Source organism: Balaenoptera ricei, chromosome 15, assembly GCF_028023285.1.
Source record: "Balaenoptera ricei isolate mBalRic1 chromosome 15, mBalRic1.hap2, whole genome shotgun sequence".
In the NCBI taxonomy this organism is placed as follows: Eukaryota; Metazoa; Chordata; class Mammalia; order Artiodactyla; family Balaenopteridae; genus Balaenoptera; species Balaenoptera ricei.
In genome coordinates this window covers 50,694,909-50,717,420 of record NC_082653.1, presented here as the reverse complement: position 1 = coordinate 50,717,420, position 22,512 = coordinate 50,694,909, and the positions used below count along the sequence as shown (strand labels likewise).

The window sequence follows — 22,512 nt, the reverse complement described above, 5'->3', positions numbered from 1 at the left end:
AATCCAGTGCACTTTTGTTTGCCATGACAGATTCTGCAGCAACAAAGGGGCCAGAGGGACCCGGCATACATAATCACATACTTACAACTGGGCCGCGGCAGCCGCAGGGCTCCTAGGCAGCCGAGAGAGACATCGAGGGATGGCAAAGTGGAGGGAGGGTGGTGGAGGCAGACCTTGAGGGGTGGGCTGGGGACGGGGGCAGCTGGCCCACCTGGGGCAGCACTTCCCCGCCTCCCGTCGCCAAGGCCCGTAGCTGTCAGCTCGAGGGGTGGCCCTGGTCCCCAGGACTATGGGGACTTGGCCGGGGCGGGGGCTGGGGGTGGAATGAGGTGTGTCAGGTGGAAGGAGAAACAATAACCCTCAGATGGGTGTGAGCTCTCACTGCACTGGGAGAGGCCTTCGGGGATGGGGCAGCCAGGACAGGGACAGAGAGGACAGAGCGGGAGTCTGCCCGGCGTGAGGGTCAGTGCAGCAGGAGGGCAGGCGGCCCAAAGACCTGAAGAGGAGTAGCCTGAGGCTGACTGGGAAGGTGGGACTTTACCTGCTGCTTCCAGAAGTTGGGCCGAGGTCCCCAGGAACCTGGCCCTTCCATGTGGACACCAGTGCTCCTGGGGAAATAGCACTGGGGGTGGGCGAGGCCAGGAGGCCCAGTCCTCTGTTTGCGACGTGTCTGAGACCACAGCCAGCGTGGGCTCCATTCCGTGGCCTGGGCCCATTCATGGAGGGTCACACACAGACCTCTGAGGCCAGCAGGATCACGTTGGGACTCTCACTTTGCTAAGGAGGATACTCTGGCTCGAGAAGGTGCCCAGAGTCTCTGGCCAGCCCAAGACACAGGCAGACGCTTAAGTGTCCAGGGAGGCAGGAGCTGGGCGGGTGACACTGAGGCCCCCAAGTTGAGGAGGTGCTGGGCTGCGGGTGGGTGGGTTGCTCACCCCTCCTCTTTCCCAAGCCCCTGTGGCTGGTGGGAGCCATCTTGGCCATCGAACCCTCAATGCCCATCCTCTATCCCTGAGCCCACTAGACACACCCTTGCAGTCAGAATCCTCCAGAGAGGCAGTGCAGAAAGGTGTCTCTGCTGTGCCCCTCGGCCTGGACTGACAGGACCCCCCTCAGGACACAGGGTGCGACCTGAGTTGGGGGTGTGTGGAGGGCACCCTGGTGTGGAGTGTGCTGACTTTGGGGCTTCGCCCTTGACTCCTGGGGGCCGGCAGGGATGAGGGGAGCTGTGTCAGGTCTGCTGCGTGAGTGGTCTGTGCAGGGACCCTGAGACGAGCATGCCACCGGCTTGCGTGGCCTGGGACTCCGGGCTCTGAGCGAGCGGGAGCAAGCAGGTGACCACCGCGCCCGTTTGTGAGCGTACTGCCCGCGCCGGCAACGGCAGAGTGCTCAGCTCTCCATCTCTGTGGGTGGGACCTCCTGGCCTGTAAGAGGCCAGGGCAGGATGAGGTGCCTCCTAGGAGCAGGGGCCACCGGGACTGGACGACAGAGAGCAGCAGGGTCAGAAAGTGTCTTGCACCACTGAGGTGACCTTGGAGCCAGTTTGTCTGAAGCAAAGCCCTGCTCCTGTCCCCCAACCTCCCTAGCTTGGCACTGGGACTGGGGTTGCTCCTGGGCGTCTGTCTGCGGCAGCTTTGGCTGCAGGCTGGCAAGAGAACTCCAGGCAACAAGAGGGATGCAAAATGGCAGCCTGGAGGGCACACCTGCCCCCAAGTGGGAAGGGTGAGAGGAGCCAGACACAGGTGGAAAGAGGTGGGGGACCTGCCTGAGGCAGAGTCGGGGCCCAGGGAGGCCCCAGCCCAGGGTGGCCATGGAGCTGGCCGGCCCAGGAAGCTCAAGGTGGCACCTTCTTGCTGGTCCCAAGGCCGACTCGGGGTGACCGCAGCAGTCACACCCCGCCTGACACTGCCCCATGGGTCAGCTCTGTCCCATACCCCAGGATCCTCACCTGAGGCTGGCCTCACTCTGATGGATTAATTTATACTGACCGTTGATGGGACGATGGCCTGCTGCAGAGCTTCCTGGTTTTCCTAAGATCTCAGCTGTAGCGTTGTTGTAGACCTTCTTCCTGACGTGTGAAGAGACTGGAGCCCGCCTTAATCGCCCTCCAGCAACGACCGGTATTAATGCTCTGGGGTAGTTCCTGCCTTTATAGGCACGTTCTCTGCGTCCACCCAAGTGCGTACCCTGTGTGTGGGCTCCAAGCCTTTCTATTTGGTGGTGTCTCTCACGCCCTTGGTGTGATGTCTCCACATCCTTTGTTGAACTTGTGATGGAGGAACACCTGGCCCTCCTCGCTGAGCTCAGAACTGATGGAAAAAGGACACTCAGGACAAAACATGGAGCCCAGGGGTCTAGGTTCATGGCCAGGAAGGTGGCTGGCCGCTGTGGCTGGGGCCATCTCTCAGAAGGGAAGTCCACTTGCACTCGTCAGAACTGATAAGCCAAGGCCTCCTCCCTCTCCAGGTCCTCACCTGCCTGCCCATTGCGCACTCCCACTGTGCACACCTGGGGCCAGGCAGAAGAGCTGAAAATGCAGAGCCCAGAAGGGGCTCAGCCTGAAGCTTGCGACTCCCTCCAGAAGCCTGACTCAGAACAGCCCCTCCTTGCCCTCCCCTCCTGGGAGTCAGGAGTGGTGCGGATCTGACGTTCAGTAGCCTGTCTGCGGGGCTCATCCCCCACACATGGCGCCATGCTGGACGCCCCTTAACATAGCACCTTGGTGCATCTTGGATGATTCCCAAGGATTAATTCTTGTAAGTGGTCTCCCCCAGCCAAGTGGACAAACATCTGTAAGGCTTCAGAGCTCACTCAATTTCAAATATTCCTTTTATGTCTCATTTGAAGAAAATGATTTATTTTCTGCTCTTAAGTTTTTTATTTCATTCCTGGAAAGCCTGAACAAATGTCATCTACAGTTTATCATATCAAAGCCTCCTGTGGCAGACTCCTGCCCCCAGGGAGGGGCGCATTTTAAAGGACTTCTGTAGTAAAAGAGGGCTCCATCATGGACTTCCCTGTTCCCAAGTGAGGTTCCCACGGCTCTGTGTCTGCTCTCAGCTCTGGGTGTCTGACGCAGTCCCTCTGCCAGGTCACCCTTGCTCCAGTGCAGGCCCCCAGGGCTGCCCTCCCTGCCTCCCTCTCTTCAGAGCCTCCCCAAGCTCCCTCCTCTGGGCTCCTCCCACCACCACCCTGCTCCAGCCTCCCCTGAGTGCCCATAGCCACAACCCTGAAGCAGGGCTACAGCATTTCCTCCAGGCTTTCTGACTCCCTTCCTGTCCCCACAGGGCGAGGGCCCCGAGGAGCCAGAGGCGCGAGGGCCCTGTTCTGGTCCCAGGGCCTGGGGACATCTGCCACCATGGGCCAGGAGGAGGATGGATGTGGACACGACACTGGGAGCCTGGCCTGGCCACAGCAGCAGCTCTGCAGAACCAAGGCAAGCACTGGGGGCCCGTGTCTGGGGGTGGAAAGACAGCCTGAGGACCAGTGTCCTGGAGGTCCTGATGTCTGTTCGGCCCACCGAGGACTCCTGCACCCCACAGAGACTCTGTTGTGCCATTATGGCCACCTCCTCTGTCTCTATGGCTCTGTGGCTGAACAGGGTTGCGGGGAGGCTGCAAAGGCATCTCCTGTACCCAGCACTGGGAGGCCTGGGGCCATCCCAGCTGGATGTGGGTGAGAGTGACACCTGCCACCAGGACTCTAGTGGGTTCAGCAGTGCAGTTCCTCTGATGTGCTGTCCCTACCCATAGCCCCTGCTCCTGCCCAGCCTGCCCTGGGTGGTGGCCTGGGCCATTGGCAGGCTGGGGATTCTTCCCTGGTGGCCCTCGTCCCTCATTGCTCCCCTTTCCTATGAAACCCTGGGCGTCAGAGGCTGTGCTGAGCCCTGGGAAGCTGGATGCTGGGGGTTGGGATGCCTCTGTGCCACTCACCCCAGGCAGGGGCCAGCAGTGGGTAGCTGGGTAGGAGGTTGGCTGGTGGGTAGAGTGCCCCAAGCCTGGACTTCTCCCCTTGCCTGGGAGCTATGAGGGATGAGGATGGGCAGCAAGGGTGAACCAGGAGAAGATGTGATGGCATTAGAGGTGACCTGGGGAGTTGGGGGGGCAGCATAATTGAAGCATGAAGATGGGCAAGTGACCAAATGCACCCAGGGAAGAGCCCTGAAGGCTGCGAGAGCTCCAGAGAGCAGGCCAGGTGAGGGCTGCTGAAGATAGTGTGGGATGGATGAGGGGCTGGGGAGCCCTGGGCCGGGAGGAGGTGAGCAGGTCCCTGTGTGGCCTGAGCTTCAACTTCCTTGTGTTAGAATGGGGGTACAGCCATGCCCTGGAGCTTGTCAGGAGCATTTTTCTAGGTGCCAGGTCTGATATGGTACTGCTGGAGGACAAGGTCCTGGGTGATCATGGGAGTGGCAGAAGCAATTCCTTAGGGACAGTAATCAATTCCTGGTGCCCACATCCTTTTCCTCTGGGAAGGGCTGGTGGTGGGTGGGCAACATGGGAGCTAGCCAGCTGGGCTTGCAGATCAGGCAAGGGCTGCCATGGAAACAGCGAGGGGAAGAAGGGTAGAGGGTGCAGAGATCAGGACACCCAGAAGCACTTGCTCTCAGGCTGGCCTGGGCCAGTGGGACCCACGGGGCAGTGATGGGAAGTGGAGCCCTTGCCAGGATGCTGGATGGTGCCTGGGAGAAATAGAGGCAGGCTGGACCAGTTGGGGTGGGGCCTCAGCCAGTCCCGCCCACAGCTCTTTGAAGGTTGGGGCCCCTGCCCAAGTGACATCCAACATTTATTGGATGCCTACTGTGTGCCCTGGTCTTGGCTGGGTCCTGATGGGCTGGGGACTCAGGGAGGGCAGAGCCCAAGCCCACCTTCTCAGGGTCCTGGCTGCCTGGGGGGCAGCAGGCACGGAGCAGGGGGACAAGGAGGCTGGATGTCACCAGGGGCTTAGTTCCTGGTCAGCCTGGCTGTGCTCTCCAACCGCCCAACTCCTGGACACCTGCTTTCTTCTGTGCCGTGGGCAGTTGGTGGCCGTCCTCCTGCGAGGGTCTTCCCGTTCAGGGAGCTCCGAGGCCGTGGCAGGCATGCTGGGCGCGGGCCGGGCCTGTAGGTGCCGACCTGGGGAGCCCTGGGCCGGCGGACACCGTGTGGGCGGCAGAAGAGGGCTGCAACCTGGCGTGCGCCCGCGGTGCGCCTGGGGGCCGTCTGTCTGCTCGGTGCTCGGGCCACCCTCCCGGACCACACAGCCCCAGGGGCCCAGCGCAGTTTCCGGCGCCCCCTCCCGGGTCACCCTTGACAGCGTCCTGGCACCGTCCACACCAAGGCCTCTCCCCAACAGACACATTTGATCACGCCCACTCGCTCGGGCTCTGCGTCACGCCTCGGGTTCGCCTCGGGTCCGCCTCGGGTCCGCCTAGACGCTTTTGGCCCCGCCTCCACGCTCAGGGTCCACGCCTACATCAGGCCCCGCCTCCATGCTCGAGGCTCCGCCCCCACGCTCGAAGCCTCACCCGCTACGCTCTTCGCCCTTCCCTGCGCTCCGGTTCCGTCTAGCGCTCTCGGCCGGACTGCCACTCTCTTGGCCCCGCCTCCACGCTCCGGCCCCGCCTCCACGCTAGAGGCTCCGCCCACCACAGTTCTTCGCCCTGTCACCCCTCTCGGGGTTCGCCTGGTGTTCCTGGCCCCGCCCACCCTCCTGGCCCCGCCCCCACGTTCTTGGCACGCCCCCGCGCTCCAAGCCCCGCCTCACGCTCTGGGCCCCGCCCCCGCACTTCCGGACGGCGCCGGCGGGGGCGCTCCGGCCTGGGCTTCGGCGCTGTGAGCTTCGGCTCCCGGCTCGGGGAAGCGATCGCGGCCGCTGCCGCTGCCGCCGCCGCCGCCGCCGCCGCCGCCGCCGGACCGGCCGGAGTCGGGCCGGAGCCGCGTCCCCGCGGAGCAGGCCGGTGGGAGTGGGCGGCCGGCCTCGGCGGCGCCCCCGCGGCCTGCCCCGCGCTCGCCTCCGGGCCGCCGCGCCGCCGCTGCGATGGGGGCCGCCCGGGGCCGCGCCCCCGCCCGGTCCCGCCCGCCGCGTCGCCGCTGAGCGCATGGGCCGCACCGCGCCGCGCCGCTCTGGGAGCCGGTCCCGAGGCCCCGCCGCCGCCGCCGCCGCCGCTCGGGTGAGTAGTGCGGCCGGGCGCGCATTCCTGAGGGGCGCGGGCCTGTGCGGCGCCCATTGTAGGCCGCGTAGGCCGGGCCAGGCGCGGGACCCGGAAGAGGGGCTTGGAGGGTGTGCGGGCTCCGAGGCTGTGCGGGCTTGGAGCGTGTGAGGAAGGTGTGTGGGTCCACTCTTGGGAGGTCGGGTGTGTCTAGGAAGGGATGCTAGCAGGTGATGCAGAAGGCAAGGTCTGTTGACTCTGGAGCCTATGGATGGGGAAGAGTGGGATTTGGTTCAGAAGGGGCAGCCACTTGCTGTAGGTGAGCTGAAGGGGGTGAGGAATACTCAGGATTCTGAGAAGGAATGGGGGCTGCTCCTGGAAGAGACCGGGGTGTGCAGCTGATGTGTTTGATTGGATGGTGCCGGGTGCAGTGCTGTGGTCTGTGGGCCTGGGGCATGTTCGGCCAGAGTGGGTGGGGTGCAGAGGGATCCTGGAGATAAGCAGGACAGTGGAGTGTCCCTTCCCCTCCCCCAGCAAAAAGTAGAAATGAGTGAGTATGAAACCCAGGGAGGGCACTCTCTGAGGCAGAGGTGCCTGAGTCTGGGTCTCTGCTGTGGTTTGGCTTGCTTGAGGGGCTTTACTCTTTCAGGTTGATGCCTCGCCCCCAAAACTCTCTCTTGGGTGTGTATCTTAGAATCTATCTCTGGCCTACATTTTGGAATTCAGTCGCTCATGAAACCAGAGCTGTATAGTCAGGACAGTGAAACTTATAGCTCAGCCTCGAGGACAGAAGAGAAAAATACATTAGTACTCTGGGGATTTTTCTCAGCCCATCTCTAAGATAATTAATAAAGAGTTATTGTGCATCTCAGCCCCTCCTTTTTGCTTGTACTTACGTTCTCTGCTGCTTCAGGAAGAATCTCAGATGTACTTGGACCAGGCCCTGTTTTGGAGAACATACACAGTCTAAACCTGACCTCCCAAGATAGCAGTATCTGGGTTTCAGTTTTAGGAACTTCTATTCAGGGACAAGGATGGGAAAGCATGCAAAATACAATGTTTCTGTTTGATTTTTCAGCAGGTATTGATGTTTCTTGGATTTATAGTTTCAGAAAAGCTAAGTGGATTTTTTGGGTTACATTAGTCATTGAGGATTTAGGTGGTGGGGGAACAGATTACATGTAAAACAGTAGTCCCAACCCTTCAAGACTTTAATTAATGGACAATTGGGAATGTGTCAGAATCACGCTCTATTGTTTCCACACTCCACATAAATCAAAAATTCAAAAGTTCTATTTGAGTAAAATAAATAAATATACACACACCTATAGCATTGAGCTGGCTGCCATGGTACCCAGGGGGTGCGCCTAGGCAGTGACTGAAGGCGATTTTAAATGAGGTATCAGAGTTGTGGATTCCTTTTATGGAATCCCTTTATTGATGGTGGTTACAGGCTGTTGGCCAGATTCCGTGTTTGTGGGCGTTTGACTCTAACCTGAATTAATATAAATGCTTTATCTGTGGTATGTATTTGTGTGCACACTGAATGCTTGCTGTACTTCTCCGTGGGAACCCAGATATTTTGGTAATTGGAGCACGTTTCAATAACAGCAGTAATTTGGAGAGATGTTTGTGTGCTTCCAGGGACACCAAAGGTCTTCTGTCATTTGACAGCCAAAAATAGATGTGAAGTTTAAGAAATGTTTCTTCTGGGCTATGAAAAAATAGTTTAAATGATTAGGGGGACGTGTTCACACACAAATGAAAAGTTAGTCTACCAAGACAGCACATTTTTATAATAAACGGCTAGATCTTGAATTTGCTGCTATTTCAGCACCTGTGAAGAGCTGACATTTGGCGTCTATGACAAGTGTTGTTTTCCTTAATATTTATGAATTAGGTGTTTATTGGTGCCCATTAGTTGCAAGACCTTGTGTTAGATGCTGTGGGCCCTGCAGAAAATGTTTAAATCAGCCTGCTACAGATCATTTACATGGAAGAGATAAGCACTTTAAGAGATAAGTGACAGTGACTTGTCATTAGCCTCCTGTTAGAACGCAGTGACTTGGTTTTTTCTCAAGGCTAGTGAACTAGAGTATCTCATCCGTAAGGCTCAGAGCACCAGGTGTGGGTCCTCTTTCCTGAGATGGTGTCCCTGATAGGAGGACGCTAGACATCCATGAGCTGGTGTGGAGACATCAAAGGTGCTCATTCCATGTTGATGGGACTCAAAAAAAGGGACTTTGCAGTTGAAGTGGTCCACGAGCAGCAGGGTGTCACAGCCCGTGGGCCTTGACAAAGGAGCAGGCTGTTCCTGCCAAGGCTGAGATTGCAGCCTACCCAGTAGTTTTCATACAAAGTCATTAGCTGCAGAACAATAATTGTGACCCATCCTCCATCTCTAGATGCTTCTAGCTTTCGGCAGCTGCTGGCAGGTGAACTGTGTGCAGTGTGAGAATGCAGGTACCGGGGCAGATTACACGCAGGCCAGGGCCTGGAGTGTGGAGAGGTGGCCGGGGAGATCCACACCTTGTGTTTGTACCAGCTTTTAGGATTTCACTCTGCTCCCTCTGGCTTGTTCAGTGCTTTAGGCATTTGGACCTGTCATGCTTCTCTCCAGTCTCCTTCTAGGCAGACCACTTACATCCAACAGGCCAGGTGGGAAGGTGTAGCCTGAGCTCGTGGGCTCAGTGACAGGGAGGACCAAAGACCATGGCAGAGTCCCGGTCCAGGACAGTCCTCCCTCATACAAGACAGGCATCTGGAAGCAGAAACAAAACCCATAGTCCCCTGACCTCTAAGAGGGTGGGTAATTTGGTTTTCATTTTATGGAGTTGAATCATGTAAGCTGTATGCTTCCTTAGCTAATTGTGTTTGGATTTTGTTTGTTCTATACCTTCTCTGCTCCTCAGAGTACTCAATTGCCATTTGCTATCAGAAGGACACTTTCCTTTTAAGCAAGGTTTTAAAGTCGAGAGCAGCTTTCTGATGAAGCGTTTTTAAGACTGTCCACGGGAATTCCCTGGCGGTCCAGTGGTTAGGACTCCGTGCTTTCACTGCTGAGGGCCCGGGTTCAATCCCTGGTCAGGAAACTTAAGATCCCGCAAAAAAAAAAAAAAGACTGTCCACATCATTGGTGGCGTGAGAAGGCCCCTGTGCCTGTGCATGTGAGTGATGTCCTTTGGTCACTCACTTGAAGATGCTGAAAATGACCCACGGTTAACTGCCCTTCTGGGCGTGTTGAGACTTAGAGGAACAAGTTGCTGTGTGTTCGCATATGTTGTGAGGCACAGTAAGTGTGAAGTAATGGGGCAGCAGGAAGCACAGTGGCTGTGGGCCTGGAGAGTGTGGAGTGGGGAGCAGACTGCCTTCCTTCTGGTGAGTGATGTGCCATATCTGAGTATCACAGCGACCCTGTTCTACTCAGATACACATCCTCGTCTTTCATGTGAGGTTTATACAGCTGGGAGGACCAGAAGCACCTCTCTTTCCTCCAGTCCTTCTGCCTTCCTGGAGCCTGAGGAGAGGGACTGGCCATGCAGCTGGGATGGGCTGCTAGTCTCTCTTTGTTCTCACAGAATGACACTTGAGGGTAGTGGCGCTCTCTGTGTTCTGGACATTCATTTCTTAGTGCCAGAGGCATTCCTGTAGTTGGAAAAGTTTCCAGAAATTGTTCTAATATAGTACAAACCTTTTTTGTGACAAAAGATTGAAAATTTAAACTGAATTTCTGGCTTTGAGTTCGAGCGGGAGGGCATCATTGCGAGTCTTGTCTTGAGAAAACCTCTATGGTCATGTTTCCATGGACCCACCTTTCCTAATCCTTGTCCTCTTAATGGTTTCAACAGGACAGATTGATTCACTTTGGAGCTGTAAGTACTGATGTATTAGGGTGCAGCGCTCATTGTTCATTGACGCACAGAGTCCCAAAATGAATATCCAAGAGCAGGGTTTCCCCTTGGACCTCGGAGCAAGTTTCACCGAAGATGCCCCCCGACCCCCAGTGCCTGGTGAGGAGGGTGAACTGGTGTCCACGGACCCCAGGCCCATCAGCCACAGCTTCTGCTCTGGGAAAGGTGCCGGGATTAAAGGTGAGACTTCAACAGCCACTCCGAGGCGCTCAGATCTGGACCTGGGGTACGAGCCTGAGGGCAGCGCTTCGCCCACCCCTCCGTACTTGAAGTGGGCCGAGTCGCTGCACTCCCTACTGGACGATCAAGACGGGATAAACCTGTTTAGGACTTTCCTGAAGCAGGAGGACTGTGCCGATCTCCTGGACTTCTGGTTTGCCTGCAGCGGCTTCAGGAAACTGGAGCCCTGTGACTCGAATGAGGAGAAGAGGCTGAAGCTGGCCAGAGCTATCTACCGCAAGTACATCCTCGATAACAATGGCATTGTGTCCAGGCAGACCAAGCCAGCCACCAAGAGCTTCATAAAGGACTGCATCATGAAGCAGCAGATCGATCCCGCCATGTTCGACCAGGCCCAGACGGAAATCCAGTCTACCATGGAGGAGAACACCTACCCCTCATTCCTCAAGTCCGATATTTATTTGGAGTACACGAGGACAGGCTCGGAGAGCCCAAAGCTCTGCAGTGACCAGAGCTCTGGGTCGGGGACAGGGAAGGGAGTACCTGGATACCTACCCACTTTGAACGAAGATGAGGAATGGAAGTGTGACCAAGATGTAGACGAAGACGATGGCAGAGACCCTGCTCCCCCCGGCAGGCTCACACAGAAGCTGCTCCTGGAAACAGCCGCCCCGAGGGCCTCCTCAAGTAGACGGTACAGCGAAGGCAGAGAGTTCAGGTGAGTCCGACCCGAGGCCTCCGTTTCTGTGCTCACCTCCAAGACCTGGAGAACTAGCAGGGAAAGGTCTTGTCCTTCAGCCCCAAAGTGGGTGGACTCCTGGAGCTGGGGCAAGTTGTGGTTTTAGTCTTTACTCATGGTGCCTTCACATTTGTCATTAGATGTTTTTAATGTTTGTAGTTTGAGGGCACTTTTATCAAGAACAGCCTAAAATATATGGCTTTGTAAGTCATTAGGAACATTGGAATTCTTAGAAGTGATATGACATTTAAACCTTACCCTTTATTTTTATTTTTTTATTTTTTAATAAATTTACTTATTTATTTATTTATTTTTGGCTGCGTTGGGTCTTCGTTGCTGCGCGTGGGCTTTCTCTAGTTGCGGCGAGCGGGGGGCTACTCTTTGTTGCGGTGCGCTGGCTTCTCATTGTGGTGGGGTCTCTTGTTGCAGAGCACGGGCTCTAGGTGCGTGGGCTTCAGTAGTTGTGACTCGCGGGCTCAGTAGTTGTGGTGCACAGGCTTAGTTGCTCCGCAGCGTGTGGGATCTTCCCGGACCAGGGATAGAACCCGTGTCCTCTCCATTGGCAGGCAGACGCTCAACCACTGTGCCACCAGGGAAGTCCCTAAACCTTACCCTTTAGCAGTAAAATTTGTGTCCTCTTGCACAGAAGGTGGTTTACCTGGCAGATATAATCCTTTTGGCTTAATAAAGAGAAGAGTGGACATTTCAGTGCATCAGTACGTAGAGAATTCTGGATCATTGCTTTTTGTAACTGTCTTATAAGGTTCTTCCTAGAGGTCGGGGGGTGGTGGTGAGGAGGCTGATGTGCTTCAAGTTGTCTGAGCACTTTGGGAACTTCCAAAGTGGTTGTGGCTCCAGTACTGGACCTTTCTCCCGCCAAGAAAATGAGTTGTGCTGTTGTGTATTCAGTTCCCAGCATTCTGAAGTTGTGATCACAGTCTTTGCATGTGGGCACATATGCGGCTTTGGAGGCATGGAGTGGTGCTATCTGGAAGTTGTTACCACTTTGGAAACCTGTTTCTTCTTTCTCTTTTCTGTGGTTGCTGGAAGTTTATTTGGTCTCGAGTTGGAGCCTGTTGCCGATTTTAGTGGGCACTTCCGTTCTCACTCATTTCCCTGTAGCTGGTTCTGGATACTCCTGCCTGTGAAACTTTGAAAGCCTGGAATTCCTGTGACCCTGCTGATTTAATCAAGAGTCTGCAAGCACGTCCCCAGGTGCTGGGCCTCTCCCGTGGAGTTAGTAAAAGCGCAGATCACTTCTTCAGGCTTACTGTGGCAGAGAAATTGGTCACTTGCTAATAAAACACAGGATTAAACATTTTTAAGGTTTAAATGTCCTTTAAGTGATGTGATTGAATATACACTGTTTAGGTAATTTTTGTGGGCCTTTTGCTCACTGTCTTTAAACCTTATTGATTTAGCAATCTTTTTAGGGCAGAATATACTATAAAATTATCTTGATAAGTAAGGCTAGTAACTGACACAGCTTTTCAGACCTAACCTGAAAGTTGTCATATTTGATTAGAACAGTTTAAAAATGAGATTAAATTTGAGGCCTGGGCTGCAGGGAAAAACAAATTGAGCTCAATTCTGATTTCTAATTTTAGAAATTCCTGCGTGCCACCCCTCCCCCAACCAGCCAGTCTGCACACTTTTCAGTTCTCGGTCGGGGGTTGGTCATAGCAGCAACTTTGCTTTTTCTCTCTTTGGTTTGCTCTATTTGTAATAAATAACCTTTACTATCAAATTAATAGAGTATGTTGCTGTAAGGACTCTGGTACATGTTCGTTTTTAACTTGCCTCTCGTGGAGCTGCTGGTGGCCGTGGGAGTCTGGCGCTCACGAGTCCTGCTTGCTCTCGGACCCCGTCCTTCTGGGGGCTGCCTTTGCGGTTGTGCGGGTGGACAGTCCCCCGTGTCAGGGTCATTGTTCATCAGCACTAGCAGGATATGGAGTCCAGCACATTCTACTTGCTCTGCAAGGATGTGCAGTTAGGATGCATTAGTGTGAAAGTCACAGAAAAGCCAGCCCACCCCGGCTTAAACACTGAACGGGATTGGTTGGCTCAGGTAAATGAAAAGTCCAGAGGCAGGCCCAGCTTCAGATGTGGTTTGATTCGGACTCCAGCCATTTTTCTTTCAAAGACTTGATTTCTTTTTTCAGAGAAGTTTTAGGTTACCAGCAAAATTAAGAGGCAGGTACAGAGGTTTCCCATACACCCCTCCCCCCCGCACATGCACAGCCTCCCCCACTATCACCATCCCCCACCAGGGTGGTTGGTCATTTGTTACAGCTGATGAGCCTACACTAATCACCCACAGTCCATAGCTTACGTTAGGGTTCTCTCTCGGTGGTGTACATTCTATGGGTTTGGACAAATATATAATGACTTGTATCTATCACTCTAGTACCATACAGGGTAGTTTCCTCTGTGCTCTGCCTGTTTATCGTCTCCAGCCCCCAACCCCTGGCAACCACCGATCTTTTTACTGTCTCCACAGTTTTGCCTTTTCCAGAATGCCATGTAGCTGGAAGTATACAGTATGTAGCCTATTCATATTGGCTTCTTTCACTTAGTAATATGCTTTTAAGGTTTTTCAGTGTCTTTTCATGGCTTGATAGCTCATTTCTTTTTAGCACTGAATAATATTCCATTGTCTGGATAGACCACAGTTTACTTATCCATTCACCTGCTGAAGGACATCCTCATGGTTCCAGTTTTTGGCAGCTATGACTAAAGCTGCGGTAAACACCTATGTGCAGGTTTTTGTGTGGACGTGAGTTTTCATTTCCTTTGGGTAAATATCAAGGAGCACAATTGCTGGATTGTATGCTGAGATCACGTTCGTTTTTGTAAGAAACTGTCCCTTTTCTGAATGCTTCTTTGCCTCTGCCTTCCTGCGGCCAGCTTTGCTCTCAGGTTGGCTCCCTTGTTTTGTAAACAGATGCCTCCCACTGAAGGAAAGTCCTGCAGTTTGCCCAGAGTGGCTGGGGGTGCTGTGTGCCAGTGTGTCCTGCCCACTCCAGCATAATCACTGTGCAAGGGCTGAGACTCTGCTCTTGGGCTTACACCAAATAGGGCCACCCCAGAAGAAAAGTGGGGTGCCCCACCCAGACAGCATCACCACTACCACTCTCCAGCAGGGGGAGTGGTCCTTCAGGGGAAGATTGGGGTTAACGGGGAAGGGAGGAGGAGAGTGGGTAGTGAATAGGCAGCTAGTGAATGCCCGCTGCCAGGAGGAGGAGCCGGGTGGGAACCTCAGCTCAGGGGATGTGTTTCCTGCAGCAGCAGGTGCTTCTCTCAGCATTGATTCTGCGTGGAGGAGTGTGTCAGCCGTGAGGCTGCTCCCACTGTGCTCACTGGTGTCACCCAGGCTCCCTGTTCCCTGGCGGGAGGCCTGAGCAGCAGTCCTCATTGGCTTCACGTGTGTGCACACGGCTGTTTTTCAGATCGCTGACTTGAGAGATGGTAAATGAGACTTTTACGTGGGTCTTTGTCAAAACTGAGAAAACAGGGATGCCCCTGGCTTTTTTCTGCATTTATCCTAGTCACCTGGGATAACTAGGATAAAGAGCCCAGGGCTGAGGGGTCACAAAATCCCTTGCTGCTCTTCTGTTCTCTGTGTGGAAGACTTTCCCAGTCTTTATTGCCCTTTGTCAGTGGAACTTTGAACATAACTTTGGTTAGTTCATACGCACCATTTAAATTTGGTGTGACTTGGCAGAGGGTCCTCTGATGATGTAGGTGTTTTGGCTGTTTATTTACTTAATGCTTTGGCCTGGGGGGCCAGGGTCTGTAAGACATTAGCAGGCTCAGAAGCTTGGCCTGGCCTGGCCTCCAGGGGCTGTGCTGGGCCTGGTTGGTCAGGCCTCAGTCAGGCCATCTTCAGCCCTTCAACCACCTGTGCTTAGCGATCGCCGCTGGTTTTCTTTTGTGTCTCTCTCTCTTTTTTTAAAAAAAATATTTATTTCTTTTTGGCTGCATCAGGTCTTAGTTGCAGCACGTGGGAGTTTCGTTGAGGCTCGCGGGCTCTTTGTTGCGGCGCACGGGCTTCTCTCTAGTTGTGGCATGCAGGATCTTAGTTTCCCGACCAGGGATCGAACCCACGTCCCCTGCATTGGAAGGGGGATTCTTAACCACTGGACCACCAGGGAAGCCCCTCTCTCTCTTTTTTTAATTGAATTGTAGTTGGCTTACAATGTTGTCTTAATTTCTGCTGTACAGCAAAGTGACTCAGTTATACATATATAGGCATTCTTTTTTTTAATAAATTTATTTATTTATTTATTTATTTATTTATTTATGGCTGCGTTGGGTCTTCGTTGCTGCGCACAGGCTTTCTCTAGTTGCGGCGAGCGAGGGCTACTCTTTGTTGCGGTGCGTGGGCTTTTCATTGTGGTGGCTTGTCTTTGTTGCGGAGCACGGGCTCTAGGCGCGTGGGTTCAGTAGTTGTGGCTTGCAGGCTCTACAGCACAGGCTCACTAGTTGTGGCGCACGGGCTTAGTTGCTCCATGGCATGTGGGACCTTCCCGGACCAGGGCTCGAATCTGTGTCCCCTGCCTTGGCAGGCGGATTCTTAACTACTGTGCCACCAGGGAAGTCCCAAAATATGCATTCTTTTTTATCTTCTTTTCCATTATGTTTTTTTAAAGACAACCCAATTTTTATTTTTATTTTTATTTTTTAAAAATATATTTATTTATTTATTTTTGCCTGCATTGCGTCTTCGTTGCTGCCTCTAGTTGCGATGAGCGGGGGCTACTCTTTGTTGTGGTATGTGGGCTTCTCCTTGCGGTGGCTTCTCTTGCTGCGAACACAGGCTCTAGGTGCACGGGCTTCAGTAGTTGTGGCTTGCAGGCTCCAGAGTGCAGGCTCAGTAGTTGTGGCGCACGGGCTTAGTTGCTCTGCGGCATGTGGGATCTTCCCAGAACAGGGCTTGAACCCGTGTCTCCTGCGTTGGCAGGTGGATTCTTAACCACTGTGCCACCAGGGGAGTCCTATTTTTTATCACTTTAAATATTTATTTGTTTATTTATTTGGCTGCGCTGGGTCTTAGTTGCGGCATGCGGGCTCTTGGTTGCAGCATGTTTAGTTGCAGCATACGGGCTCTTAGTTGTGGCATGCATGTGGGATCTAGTTCCCTACCAGGGATCGAACCTGGGCCCCCTGTATTGGGCGCGTGGCATCTTAACCACTGGACCACCAGGGAAATCCCTCCATTATGGTTTATCTCAGGATATTGAATACAATTCCCTATGCTCTTCAGTAGAACCTTGTTTATATCGCTGCTGGGTTTTTGTTTTTGTTTTTAATACTTATTTATTTATTTAATTTATTTTTGGCTGTGTCGAGTCTTAGTTGAGGCATGCAGGATCTTTTGTTGTGGTGCGCGGGCTATTCATTGTGGTTCGTGGGCTTCTCTCTAGTTGTGGCGTGCGGATTTTCTCTTCTCTAGCTGAGGTGCGCAGACTCCAGGGCGCGTGAGCTCTGTAGTTTGCAGCACGTGGGCTCTCTTGTAGAGGAGCGCGAGCTCAGTAGTTGTAGTGCGCGGGCTTAGTTGCCCCGTGGTGTGTGGGATCTTAGTTCCCTGACCAGGGATCAAACCTGCGTCCCCTGCATTGGAAGGCAATTCTTTACCACTGGACCACCAGGGAAGTCCCTCACTGCTGGTTTTAATGTCTAACAGCAGCAAATGCTTTCCATTTCTCTTCACTACCTTCCTCACTGAGAAGTTCCCCGAGGACAGGGTCCAACTGATATTTCCTTACGTCTTCCTGGTGCGCCAGCCAGTGAGGCACTCTTGGTCAGGGCTGGTCATTGTGGCCGTGGCCAGAGAGTGGAGCACAGATGGTGTTTGTAGCAGGAATAACTCAGCAACTTGTGGGTCCTTTGAAGGGTGGGTGACCAATCCTTCCTCTCCAGACTGAGGAACTGCCTGATTTGTTTGTTGCCTTATCGACTGTATTTCTGGTAAATGGCTTAAAAGAAATGTAAAAAGAGGAAGCACTCAAATTTGTATAGTTTCATGTGGAAGGTGGAAAAGTGAGATTGATCTGGGGTTTCTGGTTGGCGTTCCAGTGCAGCGGGGTGGGGGTGGGGCGGTGACTCTGGCACCCGGCTGCCGAGGGGCTCCAGTCCAAAGGGTGGCGGTGGTCCAGGTGGGGGTCTCAAGACACTGGTCCCGTTAATAGTGAGCCTGTTTGATTTGACCTTCAGCAAATACTCTTCACTGTTGAATTTTTAGGTCATTTGTGATGGAAGGTGACTCATTTGTAAAGTGTGGCTCTCGCTGTGGCCTTCCCCGTCTTTCTTCCTACTGCTGTGCTTTTAGTCACTCTTAAATGTAGGGCACGAAGCTAGGGAAGAGAGCATGGCCCTGCTGCCAGTCCCTTGTCACCTTCCAGGTATGTAACTTGTCCAACTTGATGAATTCCTTAAACTGAACAGATGATCCCAAGGTTGGTCACTGGAGATGTTTTCAGACAGGCCCTAGTGTGCAGCTGTGGGGCTCTCAAGACAGTTGACAGGGAATTCCCTGGCGGTCCAGTGGTTAGGACTCCGCGCTCTCACTTCCTAGGGCCTGGATTCAATCCCTGGCCAGGGTACTAAGATCCCACAAGCCATGTGGCGCAACTGAAAAAACAAAAAGACAGGAGTTTACAAATCTTTCCATTCCCCTTGCTGGCTGAATGGGAGAACGTTAATCTCAGTGGTTTAACTTAAGGACCCCTCACTTGGTGACTTTTCTACAGGCTGTGTCTTCTGGGTCAGCCTTCTCCTGGTTGTGTGATGGTGGGGAAGTTGCTTCACCTCTCTGAGCTTTTCTGTAAAACTGTGGACGATGAAGTAAGGGCCTGCCCAATGAGGTTGTCAGGGAGGTTCCGTGAACTGATCCCTGGGGGTGCCCGCACACAGCAGGCTCAGTGCACACAGCAGGTGCTCAGGGATTTTCACATCCTCCTGTGGTTCTTCATCATCATCTGAACTTAGTGGTCTGCTAGATGTTGGTGCAATTTGTATCTGGGTTACAAATGATTTCAAAGTAGCGAATGACACATTCCGAATTTTTTTTTTTTTTTTTACTTATTTATTTTTGGCTGTCTTGGGTCTTCGTTTCTGTGCGAGGGCTTTCTCTAGTTGCGGCAAGCGGGGGCCACTCTTCATCGCGGTGCGCGGGCCTCTCACTATCGCGGCCTCTCTTGTTGCGGAGCACAGGCTCCAGACGCGCAGGCTCAGTAGTTGTGGCTCACGGGCCTAGCTGCTCCGCGGCATGTGGGGTCTTCCCAGACCAGGGCTCGAACCCGTGTCCCCTGCATTGGCAGGCGGATTCTCAACCACTGCACCACCAGGGAAGCCCACATTCCGATTTTAATAATCGTATTTCCTGAGAGTGAAGCATGTTAATTTCCCACCCCAAACCTGCTCTCGTGGCCATCCTTACCTCCAGAAGTGGCACCACCATCTACCAGATCAACGTGGCCCACCTGATTCCCCATCCGAATGTGTGCTGAACCCTCTGCCTCTTGCTGTCTGCACTCTGGCCCCCACACCCTCCTCCTGGACCCGCAGAGCCTTCTGGGTGAGCCTCTGCCTCAGTCTTTTCTCCCCACAGTGCCCAAAGGGACCTTTCTAGATGCAGGTCTGACTACGCTCTTCCTTCTTCCACGACGTGGGGACTTCCCACTGCCCCTGGACTGCACCCCAGGCTCCTGTGACACAACGTGTCCACGGGAGACCCTGTCATGCATGGTACCAGCACGCTGTGAGCATTTTACATGCCTATCAGTGGGGGGAGGCTGGCTAATAAAAGTTTTTAAACTAGTTACAGGAGAGTCAAAAAATATTTTTTCTCTGTTTTAGTCATATAAAACTCTGTAGCCTTTTTCTTTTAATATTTATTTGTTTATTTATTTATTTATTTTTGGTTGCGTCAGGTCTTAGTTGCGGCACGTGGGGTCTTTCGTTGCAGCACAGGGGGCGCGCGGGCTTCTCTCTAGTTGTGGCGCATGGGCTCATTAGTTACTCATTAGTTGCGGCACATGGGCTTAGTTGCCCCACGGCATGTGGGATCTTAGTTCACCGACCAGGGATTGAACCCACGTCCCCTGTATTGGAAGGCGGATTCTTAACCACTGGACAACCAGGGAAGCCCCAAAAGTCTGTAGTCTTTGATGACAGGTTTCGACAAAGTCCGGGAAAGTTCAGTTAGCTGTCAGACTGAAGAATTTTAGAATAGAGAGGCCCCTTTGTCTGGGCTCCACGTTGGTGGGTTTATGAAACGGAAGTGCCTACAGAGACTGTGGCCTGTGAGGCCCACGCCGCCCGTGGTTCTGCCGCCTGGCCGCTGGGTTGGGGAGCCTGGGCTGGCGGCTGGCCGCGTGTGTCTTCTGTGCATCAGCTGCCGGGGGATCAACCAGTTCGCAGGTTTGTGCACCAGTTAGCGTCACAGAGACTGGAATTTGATTCATACTCACTGGCTCTGTTAATCTCCTCTAGAATCCTGACTTCATTTACACCAGTTTACCCAGCAATCATTATAAATAATGGAATTTGGCCAGGTAGTGGTTGTTCAGTTAGGAAAGGAAGGCAGTCTAATAATTCTTTCTTCAGTCCAGCTTGAGGCCGAGTACGTGTGTGTGTGTGTGTAAGAAAATCGTTGCTTTCTTTTTCCCCCATGTCACATCAGTACAAATGCATGTTTTTGTGAGCCACTCAGGGTCCTCTCAGAGCTCATTAATTCCAAAAAGTGTTTGCTCTGAGGAAACAACTCTGTAAATCTCTTCAGTCCCTTCCTGGAACTCAGGCTGGCTATCTGATTTTGTGAAAATAAATGCAGTCTTCAAAGAGGCCGTGCACAGGGCCTTGTGCGTGCATGTGAAGGGCTTCAGGCTCACCCCTCCTCACCCCTCCCCTGGGTGGATTACAGCCTCGGCCCACAAGCCTTCTCGGAACTGGTGAAACTCTTTGTAGCAGCTGGACTCAGCTCTTTTGTTTGGACCAAACTCTTCCAGTTTTGATGGATAGAGGTGAGCCCTGCGTTGTGTGGCTGGGTGGGCACCCTCCTCAGCCCCCCAGCAGCAGGAGGCTCCCATTCCCTGGCCCTCTGCTCATCCAGCCTTGTGCCCTTCGAATCTTTAACGTGCTTTTATCTGGTATTGACCCTCTCTGGATCACTGGTTCATTTTTAGTCTGTAGGGCTAGTGTCTTCTCTTGAACAAATATTTAAAAATAATCATAAAGAATGTTGCTTGTAATAGCCAGCAGTTAGAGTAACTTGAATGTCTAATAGCAGGATTGATTGCACAGGGGTTTTTTTCTGCGTGGTTGGAGAACATAGGCTTTCTATTTTCTTCTTTTTGTTTTTCTACATTTTCCAAATTCCTATAAAACATAAACCTTTGTAATTTGCAAGTATGTTATTAAAATATATACAAAGATATATCACAAGAGGGTGTGAATTATGTACAGTTTTTCAACAGCATATTTTTTCTTTTAAAAGGATGCATATAAATGTTTCCTTTTAGTATGATCTTAGGTCTTCTTAATGTTTACACTGCTATACCAGTTTTGCTTTGTTTTGTGTTTTTTTGGCTGCATTGAGCGTGGCATGCCGGATCTTAGTTCCCTGACCAGGGATCAAACCCGCGCCCCCTGCATTGGAAGCTCAGAGTCTTAACCACTGGACCACCAGGGAAGTCCCTATACCAGTATTTTAATTAATTTTTATTTTTATTAAAAAAATGGAGAGAAGGAAAAATTCAAATAATGCTAAAAGGCTGATAACTAAATTTAGCAGTCTCATGACCCCCTGGCCTTTCCAGGATGGCCGCTTCCAACTGTATCTTACCCTAGTGTATTAGCTCAGGCTGCCAGGACAAAATATCATAGACCTGGGGGTTAAACAACAGACATTTATTTCTCACAGTTCTGGAGGCTGGAGGTCCCAGACCAAAGCACCGGCAAGGTAGGTTTCATTCCATTCTTCTCATGGTTTGCTCACATGGCCTTTTCTCAGTGTGTCTGTGTGGAGAGAGAGACAGCTCCCCAGCATCTCTTCTGCTAAGGGTAATGATCCTGTCAGATCAGGGTCCCACTTTCATGACTTCATTTAACCATGTGACTTCCTTAGAGGCCCCATCTCCAAATACAGCCACATGGGGGAGTAAGGGCCTCCACATCAGAATCTGGGGGACGTAGACTCTCAGTCCATCACACCCCCCTTTCTAAGTGATGTGCTCATACTGCTGTCCTTGGGGCATCTGCCCTGAGCCAGTCTCTGTGGATGCTCTCCTTTCCCCGCCACCTGGCCTGATTATTAACACATTCTGGGTTTGGTTTATATCCATATTTGGTGTTTTCATTGCTGAGCCAAGTTGGGCCAATCATTTTCTTTCTTGTGCCATTTTTGTGTGTGTGCGTTTTAAAGTTATGGTTGTTGCATTTTTTCATTTGATTAGATATTTGATTTTCTGACATAAATCTTCCCTTATGCTGCATCGGCTTAAAAAGTGCCTGTCAAAATACTTCTCATTACTTTTCTCATTTTGGAGCCTGTATTATTTAGATGTTGGACCATTTGGAATGATCCTTTAAATTTTGTTTCTTTTTTTCCTATTTTCTGTTTCTTTTCTTTTTGTTGTGTTTTCAGCTCTTTCCACTAAATTTCTCCTGCTCTTGTTTTCTGAATATATACTCTAAAAAGACGAAATCATCCTTTTTTTTTTTTTTTTTTTTTTTTATTGTTCATGGATCAGCATTTAAAAATCTTTCTGGTGTTGACCTAAAACAATATAACAGCCAGTTATTTTACCAGAAAGTGGGTTTATTGCAAAGAATTGCAATTTGGGACATGCAGTCTATAGTGAAGCCACAGGCAAGTCCAGAGAACAAAGGAGAGGAACTTCTTTTATAGAGGAGAAGGAGGAGTTAGGAGGGGCTGTTATAAACAAAGAGCCCACTGGAGGAAACTGGGAGTTCAGAGTACAGTGGCTTTTCATTGGCTGAGCTGTTGCCAGGCAAAGAGAAATTCTCTCTCCCTCCTGCTGGGTGGTCCTTCTTCATGTTGGAGATGCAAAGGTATGTCTCTTCCTGTTTCATCTGCAATTGATGATGGTAGGGTGTGAGGGCTCCCTTTCCTGGCCTCCCAACTCCATTTTATTTTTTTTATTTTTATTTTTATTTTTATTTATTTATTTTTTGGCCACGCTGCCCGGCCTGTGGGATCTTAGTTCCCGACCAGGGATTGCACCCAGGCGCTTGGCAGTGAGAGCATGGAGTCCTAACCACTGGACCTCCAGGGAATTCCCCCATCTCCATTTTAAGTGAGGTTTCTGTGTATTAACTTTCACATTAGCATCATGCCCCTACCCACCCTTCAGTAGGGAGACACGGTGGGTTATGTCAAGAAGTCCCGCTTATGTGGGAAAAAGATTGCTCCTTTTTCCTATGGTTATAGAGCTGGGCCTAGTTTGCAAAACTTATTTTAAATACAAATGAGAATTCTTTGGGAAGAAGTCAGTGAAGGAAAAGGAGATGTGGAGCACTGCTGTTTAGGG

General features: G+C 52.1%; 1 protein-coding gene across 2 annotated transcripts in view; it reads left to right on the top strand.

Annotated features, from left to right (window-relative positions):
* The first annotated feature begins 6,063 nt into the window (after positions 1-6,063).
* The window catches only part of AXIN1 (axin 1), a 58,240-nt gene continuing 41,791 nt past the window's right edge, over positions 6,064-22,512 (top strand). For both annotated transcript variants that reach the window (XM_059896067.1, XM_059896066.1), the window contains exons 1-2: positions 6,064-6,148; positions 9,976-10,936. In XM_059896067.1, coding sequence (XP_059752050.1) covers positions 10,059-10,936 — 878 coding nt within the window. In that variant the 5' untranslated portion in view covers positions 6,064-6,148; positions 9,976-10,058. The remainder of the gene's footprint in view (positions 6,149-9,975; positions 10,937-22,512) is intronic.